At 52.3% G+C, this 15,218-nt stretch overlaps 4 protein-coding genes across 4 annotated transcripts; 2 read left to right on the top strand and 2 right to left on the bottom strand.

Annotated features, from left to right (window-relative positions):
• Positions 1-611: 611 nt before the first annotated feature.
• SPSK_07338 (uncharacterized protein) lies at positions 612-2,354 on the bottom strand (the record flags this gene model as incomplete). The annotated part of the gene is made up of 2 exons (XM_016734002.1): positions 612-1,787; positions 1,812-2,354. The coding sequence occupies 2 exons, from the start codon at positions 2,352-2,354 to the stop codon at positions 612-614; spliced, it is 1,719 nt and encodes a 572-aa protein (XP_016590678.1).
• Positions 2,355-2,386: 32 nt separating this feature from the next.
• SPSK_07302 (uncharacterized protein) lies at positions 2,387-4,185 on the bottom strand (the record flags this gene model as incomplete). The annotated part of the gene is made up of 2 exons (XM_016733966.1): positions 2,387-3,873; positions 3,945-4,185. The coding sequence occupies 2 exons, from the start codon at positions 4,183-4,185 to the stop codon at positions 2,387-2,389; spliced, it is 1,728 nt and encodes a 575-aa protein (XP_016590679.1).
• A 611-nt stretch (positions 4,186-4,796) lies between these two features.
• On the top strand, positions 4,797-5,420 carry SPSK_07998 (uncharacterized protein; the record flags this gene model as incomplete). The annotated part of the gene is made up of 1 exon (XM_016734650.1): positions 4,797-5,420. One exon carries the CDS (start codon positions 4,797-4,799, stop codon positions 5,418-5,420), a length of 624 nt encoding a protein of 207 aa, XP_016590680.1.
• A 1,580-nt stretch (positions 5,421-7,000) lies between these two features.
• On the top strand, positions 7,001-8,206 carry SPSK_07637 (uncharacterized protein; the record flags this gene model as incomplete). The annotated part of the gene is made up of 1 exon (XM_016734296.1): positions 7,001-8,206. One exon carries the CDS (start codon positions 7,001-7,003, stop codon positions 8,204-8,206), a length of 1,206 nt encoding a protein of 401 aa, XP_016590681.1.
• Positions 8,207-15,218: the final 7,012 nt, after the last annotated feature.

Below are 15,218 nucleotides of genomic sequence, written 5' to 3' on the forward strand. Positions count from 1 at the left end.
GGCAAGTTTAAGGTCGGCACCGCGTCCTCGACGAGACATGTCATACTGGTTTGGCCCAGGCATGTGTGGTGTTCCACCACGAGCAACAAACGCCACACAGCATCTGGCGACCACGGGCATGCACTGTCTGGCCTAGGCCGAGGCCTGTCTATGCGGCTGGCAGCCGCTCATTGCGCACTACGTTGTGGACGGCGTCGACGACCCTAATTTTGCATTTATGTTCCTGATCGCGACGACTGACGACTTTGACCAGCCGACCGAGGACACACACGTCTTTGATCTGGTTGCGACGGACATGCTGGGGCAGATAAGGAGGCTTGGTCGGTGGAGCGGGTGGAATGGCCGGCCGAGACTGAGACGAGCATTCTGTCCGCGCCGACGTTCAACTTTTGGACTTTCGTGCATAATCATATTATCGTACGGTGAAGAGTTGTTCCTAAGGGGCTTCAAGGAAACAGTAAAATATACCTCCGTCTTGCTTTATTTTAGGTACAGGCCGCGTCGTTACAGTGATGGTGTATTTTTAGTATTAACGTGGGGGCGGCGCACGGCGCGTAACTATAGCAAAAATTTAGGCGCGAAGAAGGCCACAGATGTGTTTTTCTCTCTATCTAATTAAGTTCCGTGTGAACCTGGGCGAGGCGAAGTCGCAAAACCAGATTGCCCAGGGCCTGGTCCTCCTCAATTAGACTTTCGTCAGACCCGCTCTCTCCTGATCGCTCCTCCAACTTTCCACGAAGTGAACTCGTGAACATGGACTGCCTGGATGAGATCAGAGTAGTAACATCCACCCCCTCCGGGTTGGCCAGAACGCTATATTGCATGCGAACATCATCGAGAGGGACCAGGCCGGCCTTTTTCCGGAGCTTCTGAAACCGCGTAAGGATGTCGCGGGCTAGGCCGTCTTCGAGCAGATCCGGGTAGGATGTGCCATCGAGCAGCACCACAACATCTTCGTCAAAGGATGGCTCCCAGGTGGGGCCATCTGTTGGCGAAGACGCATTCTGTTTCTCAACAGGCATCTCCCACACGATGCTCAAGTCATTTTCTGCGAGGTGTATTCCCTGAACCACGATATGCTTCTCGCGCTGGTACGTCCGAAGTGCCTCCTGCGTCAGACCAGGAAGCGCCTTGCGAACAACCTGGACGTCTTTTTTGAGCCTCTTGCCCAGCGTTGGCCAATCCACTTTCGCCTTTAGATGGATGCCGTACTCCTCTTCGTCATCTGTGAGTACGATGTCCCGAACGTTGAGTTCTTCTGCCACGTAAGACCGTAACCGATCAACGTCGGCAAGAAACTGGGCATCCCCAATCACCACCAACGATCTGAGGGGGGACTTGAGGCTAATGCCGAGGCGCTCTCGCGCTGTTCTCGCGAGTCTGATGACCCTCTGCATGGCAGACATCTGCCTCTCCACCACGGTATCTAGGAGCGCCTCTTGGACCGCGGGGAAAGGAAGAAAGTGGACGCTCGCTGTATTTTCGCGTCCCTCGTCAAAGTCGCTGATATACGGTTTCAATAGACCATAAATGTGCTCCGTGATGAACGGTGTGAACGGAGCCATAGAGCGTACAACGGTGAAGAGGACCTGGAAGAGCGTGTTGAGCGCTGCGGTCGTATCTCCCACGCCCAGGCCAGCTGCGCCTTTCAGTCGTTTGCGGTTGAAGCGAATGTACCAGTTCGTCAAGTTATCAATGACTTGCAGCAGTCGCGGAACAACTGTGTATAAGCGATACCCTGGGAAAATGTAAGACAAATGTATGAAAAAATACCAGGTTGGGGTTATCTTTTATGATATACTTGTACTTACCTTCCATTTCTTGGTCCATGAACCGCAGGAGACTTGGCAGTCGGCAAGGATCCATCGGTCTGTGATATTCAAGATCTTGTCGTTTGCAGATGATGTGGAAATAAAAGCCGTCCCTGTCGTGTTTTGAAATAGGATGGCCTGCTCCGAGAAGAAACGGTAACTGTTCCAAAGAGGCAGCAGTACGCGACTTATGACTTCTCTGACTCCAGCCTCGTTGAAGCGCAGCGGCTCGCCTCGGACGACGGGCGAGTTGATGAGGTAGAGGCGAAGTGCATCCGATCCGTAGTTGTCAAGAATATGAGATGGGTCTGGGAAATTCTTCAGGCTCTTGGACATCTTCTTGCCGTCTTCGGCCAACACAAGCCCGTTAACGATGCAATTTCGGAACGGTGACACACCAAAGAGCTTGTTCCCGAGAACCGTCAGGGTGTAGAACCAGCCGCGCGTCTGATCGAGGCCCTCAGCAATGAAGTCCGCTGGGAAGAGGTCTCCTTGGAACCGGTCTTTGTTTTCGAACGGATAGTGGTTCGAGGCATATGGCATGCTCCCGGACTCGAACCTAAAGGGGGCCAAGGTCAGCCGCGTACTTGTAAAAGAGCGTTGGCGAAGAGAACATACCAGCAATCAAAAATCTCATCAATCCTATGCAAAACACCTTTCCCCTTCTGTGATGGGATCGTAATATGATCCACCTTATCCCTATGAATGTCATCGAGCGGCCCGTTATATCCGCTAAGGCGTCTCAGCTCCTCTCGACTCCCGACGCACACCACTTCCTCGTAGTCGTCGCTGACCCACAGCGGAATCGGCGTGCCCCAGTAGCGATTGCGGGAGACGTTCCAGTCGTGCGCGTTCGTCACCCAGTTCACAAACCGCTTGTCCTTCACGGCTTCTGGCACCCACGTTGTGCCCTCGAGGTTGCCGAGCATGGTCGGAGTCGAATTGGTTACTTTGATAAACCAAGCTGAGACGGCCTTGCGAATAAGTTGGGTTTGAGATCTAGGGCAGAACATGTCCACATGCATTACCTGCGTCTCGACTACGAGGCGCCCGGTCGGTCGTAAATCTTTGATAATAGCCTTGTCTGCGGCCTTCACATGTTGCCCCTCATAGTCGGCCACCTCATGCGTAAAACGCCCTTCGTCGTCCACCGGACATGGCGGCAGCCGATCGTTCGAAATGAAACCAGCAGCAATGGCGGCATCGTAGTCCTCCTGGCCGAACGCGGGGGCCATGTGGACGAGTCCGACACCTTCACCCGCTTCGACGAACTCTGCACCGATCACTTGAAAACAGTCGGCGAACGTGCTCGTGAAATATTCGAAGAGGGGTTTGTATCGCCATCCAACCATGTCACTTCCCATAATTTTGTGGACAACTTTATACTTGGCCTTCTTAGGATCCTTGTAGAGTGTCGACAGGCATCCTTCCAGGAGCATGTAAAAGCGCCCTGATTTTTCGTCCAAGATCTTGATGTATTCAAAGGTCGGCTTAACCGCAATAAGCAGGTTCGACGGCAAGGTCCACGGGGTTGTTGTGTAGACGAGCAGCGATGTGTTTTCGTGCCCATGCCCCTCGAGAAGCGGAAAGGACACCACGATGGCGGGATCCACGGTGGTCTTCTCGTTCTGCCTCTCCTCCATATGGCTCAGCGGCGTGCCGAGCGCTGTCGAGAAGGGCATGATCTGATAGGCGCGATACACATCGCCTTTGGCATGCAGCTGCTGGAAAACCCACCAGCAGGACTCCATAAAGGTCACGTCCATGGACTTGTAGTCGTCCTCAAAGTCGATCCAGCGCCCCAGGCGCTCGATAACCTGCTGCCATTCCTCCGCATACGTCATGACGATGGCTCGACACTCGGCGTTATACTGCTCGATGCCCATCTTGAGAACCGCTTCGCGGCCTGAGACGTGCAGCTTCTTGTCGACCTCGTGCTCCACGGGCAGGCCGTGCGTGTCCCACCCAAAGCGGCGGACGACGTGATAGCCTTTCATGGACCAGTATCGAGGAATGATGTCTTTGATCGTGGACGTGAGAAGATGGCCATAGTGCGGAAGCCCTGCATGATTGTCAGCCTCAAGAATCCAACAGAAGCAGGGAAACAGGAGGCGGCTGCACTCGCCCACTCACCGGTCGCTGCACGACAGAAAAGAAGGGTTAGCAAGCGTGTATAAACAAAGACAAGGATCATGTAAGAGAAGTAGCGGCGGCAGCAGGTCAGACGACCAGGCCATGACCTACCAAAAGGCGGGCCATCATAGAAGGTGAAGCGTGGACCATTCTGCGTGAGCCGGAGCTGTGTCTGGAATGCATCGATTGCCTTCCAAAATTGAATTGTCGCCTCCTCGGTTTTAGGGAAGCTGATGCTCATAATGTCGGTATGGTCTCTGAATATCTATGTTCAAGAAGTGGACGTAGGCGTCGCGCAAGGTGGGAAGAATATGTACTCCGTAAGAATGGGGTGAGTCACCCCGGTGAAACAAGAGCATGTACAACATATGATAGAGTTTTATTACCCCGCCTCCCAAAAAGGCATTTACAATAAACCAAAAGACATGCACATCGACGAACATTGGCGCACAATCTTGGTGAGCTTGCCGCGCGATGTTGAGTACTGTACATTCGTAACCTTTGTCACTTTGCTGTCAGAGTAGCGCCTGGTGCAGCTTCAACGAACCTTGGCCCGCTAATGCTCAGCCAGTTCCTCCCCTTCGGCTGAGGAGCCTGGGGAAGGGTGAACGCTACAATCTAACTGGCCAATTCAACAGCCTTCCACAGCTGGAGCAAAAATTTTAGGGAAAACACAACACTCCCAGCAACTCACTCTTACGAGACTGACCCGACCACCCACGACGATGAGCAGCGTCTAGACTGCTTCTAGACACACACGATACGCGAGCGAACTGCGACATATCACAAACCACTGCCCAAGCTCCTCCACTCCCGCCAACGACACACCGCCCCACGAAGCCATAATACACGATGACGTCCAGACTCAGCATGAGGCTGCTTACCGCCACCGCGCCCTCCCGCTTGCTCTCCCCAAGCGCCGCAACACCCCTTGTCGCCTCGGCTACAGCACGGTACTGTGCGCAGCGTCGGACGTACTCGTCGGAAGAGGATGCCCCGCCACCACCTCTGCTTGTCAAGCTCCGAGGTGACCTCAAGACGGCAATGAAGGCCAAGGACAAGAACCGCCTGACAGTGCTCCGGTCTATTATGGCCGCGACACTCAATGCGAGCAAGACAGCGAACCCAGTCAACACAAATGCCAAGGTTGTGGCGCTGCTCCGGAAAACGGCCAAGTCGTCGCAGGACGCTGTGGCTGAGTTCCGTCAGGCCGGCCGGGAGGATCTGGCGGAGCAGGAGGAGAACCAGATCAAGATTCTCGAGGAGTACGCAGACAGCGGCGGCGTCAAGATCGATCCGGCCGAGGTTGAGGCGGTGGCCAAGGAGGTCCTGGCCAAGCTGAAGGAGGAGCGCGGCGGAGCCACTGTGAAGGCCGGCGATGTGATCAAGGTCCTGGTGGCACCTGGTGGCCCGCTGGACGGCAAGGACATTGACAGAGCTGAGATGGCACGGACGGTGAAGAACTTGGTTGCCTAGACATTCAGTGGTCCGGAGGCCAGAAACGAGTTTGGAGACGAAAGCCCGGCGCCTGGTTTACGAGCACCATGACCATGGCCCATGAAAGAGACACAAGAGAGTATTACGAAAATGAAAACATTCTGCTCCATCTTGCAGCCACGTGCATAGCATGCAGCCCCTCGTTGGGGACTTGAGCCAGCCAACCTCGGGCGCAAAGCAAGGCTCCTTTGGTATTTGAGCAACACAGATATCATTGCCCACATGGATGGGAAATGATACGAGGTTCGGTTACGAACAGAGGCTGAACGCCATACTTCGTACGGATGCGATCTTCTATTTCGACTTCTTTCTGTTCTGCTCGCAGCCGACCCCCTTGCAAGAAGCCCGTGCGACGGCTTACAGACAAGGCTGCACGACAAATTAAACGACCCCGGCATAATCACAAAACCATCGGATTCCGCGTCACTGAGCACATATCCTCATAAGATCCGCGTCGGAGCATCGGTGGTGTTTCGGGCACATCTTCTGCAGCAGTCTTCATTTTGTACCGTTTCGCCGCTGGTCTCTTGTTGGTCACAGTGGTTGGTCACGGTCACAAGGCACGATGTTAGCCTGACAGAAAGTGGATTAAATTGACATGGCGTCCAGAAACGACGTTAACCAAAACATGCGGCTGATTAGACCAGAACTGTTTATTAGAACAAAGACACGGACGATGTCCTCCGATTCAACATAGGCCCATTTACTGTATGGTGTCGCTGGTCTGCCTTGGAACAAATCCATGGCTGCGGCTCATGGCCCCGGTGGTCAAAAAGGCACCGAAATATTGCAAAGGAGGGTTGGCAGAGAGAATAGCGGCAGCCTACGAGTACGCCAACATTCGACCAGGCAAATCTTGGCTTTCGGCAAGGCTTCCCCTCACTTCACCACAGTCTATTTCCAATTCTGACTTGTCCATTTGCATGACAACGACGTCAAAACTGTATATTTCTAAATTTCCACACTGTTTATACTCCTGTTTGTTCTTGTGATTCCTTTCTAAGGGGTCTGCCTTGCTGTTTGCTTAGAATCGCTTTAGTCGATATCCGGAAAACAACAGCTAGTGACGGCAATAGAGCAAAGTAACGGCGGTCGCGTGGCTGAGAGACAAAAGAAAAACGAGACGGTTACACCTTGCCGCACTCATTTACACAAGCTCGCACATGGCACTTCCTAAACCGGCAGACTTTACGTCCTTAGGAAGCTACCAAACAAAGCACTTCCTCGCTTTCTAACTCTAGTGTGTGCTTTTGTATCCCATACAAACGCATGATCAGAGAGGGGAACGCCATGTTCACGAATGGGTGTGCACACCTTGATCAAGGCGACTTGCTTAAACACTTTAAACTACACATGCACCAGGCAGCCAAGCCCTCGGCATGCTTGCAATCATAAAAAGCGACAACAGCCGCAAGTCTGACCACAAGCAAAAGAGCATCCTGCGTGTTTGTTGCTCCAAACCTCCAGAAACTACCATTGTTCCCGAATCACCCATAACCTATTTCAGTGTGATACGAAACACGAAGCGACTCTCCGCCAGGGCAGGATTTCGCCATTGAATGGCTTTCTTTCCCCGTGCAAGGATCTGCCACAGTCCTGAGCCCATCGTCAGTCTTCCTATGGACGAGAAGACTGTCACCTGGGACAGCAGTGGATCGAGCGGCAACACGGCCATGCCGGTGGTGGCCGCACCCTCTGACGATCCGGAGCTGCACTATCCCTTTTACCACCAGCGCGGACGCCGTCGGCGCCGCAGCCCGCCAGCAATGCCCGCATACGACAGCCACAATGTGCCTCTGTCGCTTGCCATGACGACACCGCAGCTGATGCATCGTCCGTTTCACCCGCCCCGCATGCGGGACAATCCACATCCGCGCCAGCAGACGCCGTCAGGTAGTTCCGGCACGTTCCGGGGCCGCTGTCGATATAGGTCGCCGTCTGTGGGAGCCACGGCTGCGGTTGCCGCTTTGACCGCCCCTACACTCTTCCGCAAGGCGTCCTCACGGTCCTCACGACCAAACACACGCTCATCGTCTGTGGCGTCATCCATGCATCACATCTCTCGGCCATCTTCGCCGCACGAGTGGTGGGGCGCGACCTCTGCCGCTGCCGCTGCCTCCGGCAATGGCTACGGCAAGAGCAGCAGCTGGCTGCGCCGCAGTGTCAGTCGCAGCCGCGGTCGCCAAGGGCGGCGTGTTGTTCCGGGTTCTGTCGCGGATTCTGCCGCCGCTCGACGCGGTATCGACTCCCCGTCGCCACGCCGCAAGACGGCCTACCGCACGCCCATGGAGACGGACCACGCGATGATGATGCAGCACTACATTCACCATGCCCTACTTGCACCACCACGGCCCCACGCCAAGACAGCGTCCCGGCGCGGCCATTGTCCGTCGCGGTCCGGTTCGGCCGAGGGCTACCACGACGACACAAGCGACCTGCCCGCAGCCTCATCATTAACTATTGACCCGATCGCCATGGCAGCACGTCGACGGCGTCGGCGGCAGCGGACACAAAGCCGGCCGCGGCCGCGGCGGGTAATGAGTGGAGATAGGATTGGGGACGGAGGTGGTCCGGCCAGCAATGGACTGTACGAGCTGGCTGGTTACTACACATTTGACCACGGCGGTCCAGCGGCCCACGCAGAAGCCATCCATGTACCTGGCGATACCACAGCCGCAACATCACTCGTACAGTTCCAGACGCTGCTGGCCGAGTCCAGCGACACAACAAGCGTCGGTGATGCAATGGACGTGGAGATGGGCTAGGACATCTTGCGTTTCTACCGCACATGTCTCTCTGTCACTCCTTCAAAATTGGTTTCTCAATTGCGTCGCACTATTGTATAAAACTCTATCAAACCGTTCCTTTAATACCTAATCTTCCAGTTTGGTGTTCCTGGCCAGGCGCTTAATAATTCTGTTCCATTTTCATATGTCTTCATTGCCATTCAGTCTAGGATTGCGTTAGGTCGGCTTGTAATATTTTTAATTACTTATTTCATAATTAATTTGAATTTATAATTTCGACAATGTAAGTTGTTTTTAATTTCCTTCTCTTTTTTTTTTACAAAAAAAAAAGGACAAATGGAAGAGTTTTGTTTACAAAATTTATTTACCCGACTGTTTAGTTTCTTTTCAACCCAATTAGAAAAAAAAAAATTATCAATGTGAATCGCTCTAAATATAAGCAGAGAGGAACTAAAGATCCAATCTTATCTGAAAAAGCTGCCACTCTTTTACATTACCTTAAAAGTTGTATTTACATGCATGATCAGTACTCTCCTCTATGGTTGTGCCCATCCTGTTTCATTCCATGTGCTACGGTGCCTTTTTCTCGTGTCTTGGTGTTTTTGATTCCTGATGACCATCTGACTGAATTTATTTTTGTATTTCGTGCATCTTGGCCGTCCATGCCGCGCAGACGTGCGTCTGCCTGTCATGCAAGTGCTCATTATGTGATATGTGCCAGCGAATGAACGAAGAGTGCACACAGTATTACGCAGTACGGCATATATTGCCAGCTGCTCTCTGATGTTTATCATGTAGAGGTGAATTATGCCCCGGAAACGTGCATTTTTCTTCTTCGTTCCCCGTCGTATCTACGAATGTGATCCTCTTCACCCGGGAGACCGACCTTATGACGCACGGCAACGAGGCCGGACACAACAGCACATTTGCAGACGCGGAGATTTGGAACGTGGCTGGGCTTTTGATGCCAACGCCTTACGAAGAGCCTCATCTTGATAAGTCGCCTTCTGGGGTGGCCGGAGATGTTTCAACGCATCTGTGCTGTGTCTCGCATTTGTTTTTCCCCAATACTGCACTTCGTACATGCATGCGGAGGGACGTGCTGGCAATACCAAGCGGTGAATGCTGCCCAATGGCCCCCAGATCCGCAAAGGACGTGGCCAGGCATCCATCCCTGAGCGATGTGTCTCACGCCTGTCATTGCTTTTTCGTCTTCTATGATGCCCCTGCCTTGTGACGTCTGTCAACCTTGCCGCGTTTGTCACTTTACAACCGGGAGACTTTGTGTGTCACGGCGAGACACGATGGCGAGACCAAGGTACGAGTGGGAAAGGAAAGAAAGTACACTTTACGGTCACTATTGCAGCATGCGGCTCATCACGCACCCCTCTGTCAACACGACATACGTTCATCACACGCATCACACATCTTTTTGGAGGGCAAGACGCAAGACGCATTACGAAAAAAACGCACGATATAGGGCCAAGGCCATTTGCCAGCTCATCCCCATCTCCACTCCCCTTCGATGCACGAGCAGCAGAGGAAGAAAAGAGGACAGGCAAATCAACGACAAGACCACTCACACAAAAGCACTCACTGGAAAAAAATAAGTAAAAGCATGTCTCACCAGCACATATATGCATGCCTCTGAATATGTTACGCTTTGAAGACGACACAAGTGGTGAAGATGAAGATGAAGAACAATGGAAGAAACGAGACACATACCAAAAGGGTCCAACCCCGGGCATAGCGATGCGGCACATTTGTTTTCCATTTCTGTGAAGCTGCACACCGACACCGACACTTTTAAAAAGAGGAAAAAGAAAATAACCTGATCGGCTGCAGTCTGCGCCTACGCCCCTCATGAATACGGATCCATCCCATAGTTAACTGAGAAGGGGGAGCGGCTCTCTCTATTTTTACCTGTTGACTTTTCGATCTTTTGTCCCTTCTCATCTTTCCGTCGCCGTCTCAATGCTTCCATTCTATATTCAATAAACGGGGCCCTCGATTTGTCAAGATAGCTCAAGGCCTTCTTTCTCAGGCAACGACCAGTCACCCGCTGCTCAACGTATTCGATTTCCAATCCCCAAGTACGACATACATACAGTGCTTTTGCTTGGCTTCGTAGCACATTAGCTTCGCCGCGAGTAGGCGATGTTTTCGGTCTTGCATATCCTGTTGTCTGACCTTTTTATTCAGATTTGTTGTCTGTTATAGACCAGGTTTCCGGTTGATCGAAGGACAAACGAGGGTGACGTCCAGCTGAAAGAGAAGCGTCACGCGTCTGAGCCCCTGTTGACCATTGGACATTACCGGCTTGGCCTGCAGCAGCCGCAGCAGGGGAAAACATAAATACATAAATCGAAAATATAATGATAAAACTGCCCCCAGACTTGCCTACATTTTCTACAAGGCGACCGGTGGAGACCGCTCTTTCGTTTTAGCTTTATTGTTTTGTGCCTCACCCCGTTCCCCCGTGAAGATGCTGCGCGGAGCCAGAAGCAGTGTTACGGGGCTCTGTTATGGGCTGTGGAGATCACGACCTAGCAGACCTGCAGACCTGCAGGAGCGGTGCAGAAGCGCTACCGCAGCGGCCTGCAGAAGTCCAACGAGGAAGGCGAAACGCAGGTGGAGAATTGAAAGGGGCACAAACCTAGAACTGATGTCCAAAGAGAGGCCAAGCCAAACGAAGTGTATTTCCGCTGCGCAGTGGTGCCGAGAATCCACTGCGATATGGAGTGATCAGAAGCGATAAACAGCTTGGGAGCTTGGTTTGTGGACTGCCCGGCGGGCTTTCTTTCTTGTTTTGGCCTGGCCTTGAAAGGCCTCTCATGCCCCGGTATAGTTGTACAAGTCCGTTAATTGTCTATTGTTATTTACACCTAGAGAATTATCATCGTTTACAAAACACGCCATACGACTCTTGACCGCTGCCAGAAGCCGACAAAAGAAAAGAAAAATCAACTGCACGGTAGACCGACGAGATAAAAGAACAATTATCTGCACCAGGCAGTACAATGCTCGCCGGCATGTAAATATAGAAGCTCGTTTGAATTTGTGCGTCGCAATGAGGGCAAGGGCTTCACTGCGGCAAACTAAATAACGAAACAGACAGTGACTGGCTCGTTGGGGGGGGGGGGGGGGGGAGGAAACCCGCGCCTGTTTGTCTCTCATTCGATTGAAATTAAAATCCCTGCGCCGATCCGCGTACTTCTTACGATGGACTCTGACGATTGTCACTGTTCCTCCAGTGAAGGATGTCTTGATGGCGTTATTTATGGCCCGCGTTCGTCGCTTTCTGGCTCCTTCTTCCGTCACCGCTGTTATTTTTCTCGTTCGAGGCATGTCTTCGCCGTCACGGGCAGGACGTCTTTTTCTACATCCGAGCTGCACATCTCGGCTTTCGTCGCCATTGTATCCTGTTGCTATTCATCGATCTGTGCAGCTATCGGTTCTGTTTTTTTTTTTTTTTTTTTGTTTGGTCTGCCTTCTGTCGATTCGAGGCGTTATTCATTATTCGTCTTACAGTGTTTTCTGTTCCGGAAACTCGTATCTTTCATCTGTTTGCCTCTCCTGGATGCATCTAAAGCAATAGCGTTTATGCATTCCGTCGCGCTACCGCTTTTGCATCAAAATAGATTGGCCACCCATGCAACTTGATCCTTCTCCTCTTCTCTCTCGCTCTCTCTTACCCTCGCTGTCCTCCCAGTTTCCGCTGCCGCTACCGCTGCCGCTGCCGGTCTCCGTCCGCCCCCCCGTCCTACTCCGTATGCACTGTAGATGTGTCGAGTGTCGAAATTGTTGCCAAGTACGCACACACTACTGGAGATATGCACCACCGTGTCGACGACCTCTTGACACCCCATGTGGGAGATTCACGCGCTCGCGTCTTCGTACACACTCTGGTCTCGCAACGTGACCTTGCAAAACCTTGACGCAAGGGCACGGACCAATCCGTCGAAACCAGCGGTCAAGAACGGCGCGTTGTAACGCTGCAAGTGGATTTGACAAAGTCCCGCACGGATGAAACTATTTATGACGGTCGACGTGGGAGTACGACATGGAAAGTGTACATACTCCGTACTCCGTACGGAGTACCAATATTCGTACGATACACAGCTTGAAAGGCTGATTTGCACTGGGAATGGAAACGCTGTGTGAGGTGGATCCTGCCAAAAGAATCTGCAGCGTGAGGCCTTCTCGCGAGTCGTCTGCAGGCCTGTCTTTTGAATCGTATCTGCCAGAAGACCAGGGCGGGTGGATGAGCAGCAAGTCGACCGAGTAGGAATCCGCCCGAGTGATTTGTGGCAGGCAAATAGTTTCGGACAATGCCAACGGATCGAATCGTTTTTCTCTTCCACTCGCCCCCTGCATGCTTAATACTACTCGCTTCAACAATGGTAGCGGTGTTTTTCCAGGAACAGTTTGGTACCGGCCAAGACATTTCTTATCCCCTGCTTGCTTGTCCTGAACTATTCTCAGCACAGAATGGTTTTCATTGCTCACGTTCATCTGGCTCTCCCTCTGCCCACGAACACTTTACTGGAACAGGTACGACATACTTCATAGCGAGACGAGGCGAAGGCCGTGCTCAAGGTACGACAAAAGCACGAAATAGTGGCGATCATATTCTCTGAGCCGTGGTGCCAAAGTTGTCTTTCATTTTGGGGTCATCCATCTGCCAGACACCAAGCGCGTTGTCCAGTTGAACATTCTCTGTGCTCACTAGGATCGACGACGCCATTCGTCCTGTGCATAAACGCATATTCGTACGTGGCACACGCACCATGTCTGTGCTCTCAATTTAGATCTCTTGCTCGAAAGAGCAAAGGCTACGCTGAACCCTGGTCTGCCTTCTCTCCCTCTTTCACTTTTCCCTATTTACTTTGTGCCCCGCGTTTCAATGGATGGCACGGCACACTCTCTGAAAATGGACGGGGGCCCTTGCTTGGTCAACGATCTCACTTTGTTTGGGACCCAGGCTATCATTTTCAATATCTCTTGTAAGAGCGGGCAAACTCGGCATGCTGAAAAAAGGCAGGCTTTTCCCGCAACGCAATAGGGCCAACAAAACAACTGCAGGCCAGTGCGTCTTGACGTCGGACCCGAACCAAAATAGACAAAAGAGCGAGCCGAGCGGGGGGGAGCGAGTTGGGGACATGATGTGAACAGAAATCCAGAGCAAAGTCGGACGCGAGTAGGAGCTAACTTGGGACATGCGTAATCGTGTCGTACTTTGGGCAATAATAATTTTAGTTTTCTTACAAAAAGCAAAAGGAAACAAATGGAAAAGTGGCAGACGGATAATGACAGAGTTATGAGCGAAAGATTGCACCTCGGAGGAGAAAATTGGAGGACATGCAGCTCGCACAGCAGAAGCTTGGGGAAGCACAGCTGACGACGCCCTCAATAAGACAAGTAACGTAGGCACCTCCCAGAGTGCCCTGCTGACCAACTTTTGCATTGTCGTTGATAAGTTTGACTGTAAGTACAATTGTATCTTGTCTCCGATAGGCTCCAAAACTGGCCTTGTTTTCCACGTCGTTTTGCGTTGACATGGACAACGCACTCGATACGTCTCTGTTCGCCTGCTGGTTGACTGTCTGGTCGCTGCATGTCTTGGTCTCACATGGATGCAAGGGGTGAATCATGTTTCTCGCCGAGCCAAGCAGATCGCACGGCAGATGATGTAGGAAGATGACAAGAAAGAGAGAAAGGGAAAGCACGAGAAGTAAAAAGGCTGAAGTAACCGATCAATGCGACCACGACAACCATCACAGACGCAAAGACATCATAGACATGCGTTTAGACACGCATCGACAGAAACCTGCAGACAACCAAACTACGAGACATCGAGACAACCTAGACAGCTAGACGTCCGGGCCACAGTAAAAACGGGGCCAACGAATGCCAGCATGAATCGTCGCCGCAACTTGTACGCGATACGCTCGTCGTCTGGCGTGCAAAACTGTCTTGGCCACGACCGTTTGGTGTCTCATCCACTGCTTGTCCAGGGCCAAGTAACGGCTCTGCATTTCTTAGTCACCGCCATGTTCAATGCCCTGATGGAAAGAAGAAAATGAGGGCATCAAAAAGGTGTACTTGGTACTCTGTAGGCGATTGTTGAAGGCAGATCATGGCGCCAAAACAGTGTATGGAGTGTGGAGAAAAACAAAGAATGTACATTCGTACGAACGTACTCTGTACAGCCAGAAGCACGTCCAGGCAGTGCCAACCAGCCGCATACCTGCTGACATCCGTATCTCTGCGACTTTCTTTCGTCTCTCGGGACTCCCTACAGGTCAGATTTGACGCACATGCTAGTTTTCGCTTTCATGTTGCCTTGTCGTCTTATCCTTCGTTGCCTGCCCTGGTCAATGCCGTTAAACGCCACCTTCGGCTGTTGCAGAAACGCACAAAAGAAAAACGCGCACAAAAGGCACAAAAGGCACAAAGCAAACCCTGTCGCGTTGAATTGCTGCATTGGGCAAAGGCCGATGCACGACGCAGAGTTTATCGACACTCAGTTCTCGACCACACTGAATGGGATGACAAGTTCGCGTTGTGGCGCGTCCCTCTCCGTTATGGGACTTGGCTATCTGAGAGAATTTGCTCGTGGTCTCTTTGCTGGCCGTCGTATCATCACGTCGTTTCGCCGTTTCTTCAATCCGGTTCCCTGCCTCTTGTGTCTCGATGCCCCAGTTTTCGTGGCTGGTTAACCCTTCTGGGCTTGGCTCACCTGGTGGGCCGTCCTCTAACGCCAGGGCCAACTCACGCCGTTGCCGTCAAAATTCTGCTAGGGGATCTGAGACCGCAAGGCCCGGCCTGGCCAACAAAACGGCCAAAGTGTCTGTGGACAATGGGAAAATCTACTTGCAAGAAATGAATGAGACGAGCGAGACAAGAGAGGAAAATGCACAGAGAAATAGTGGAGCCTGCCGTTTGTCCCCCCATGTGCGTGCATCCCGAAAGGGGGCCCATCCCCGCTGTGATTGGCCGGACCCAAGGACATGCAGGAGCCCGCGCC

The sequence above is a fragment of the Sporothrix schenckii genome (genome assembly GCF_000961545.1).
Source record: "Sporothrix schenckii 1099-18 chromosome Unknown Cont41, whole genome shotgun sequence".
Lineage (NCBI taxonomy): Eukaryota > Fungi > Ascomycota > Sordariomycetes > Ophiostomatales > Ophiostomataceae > Sporothrix > Sporothrix schenckii.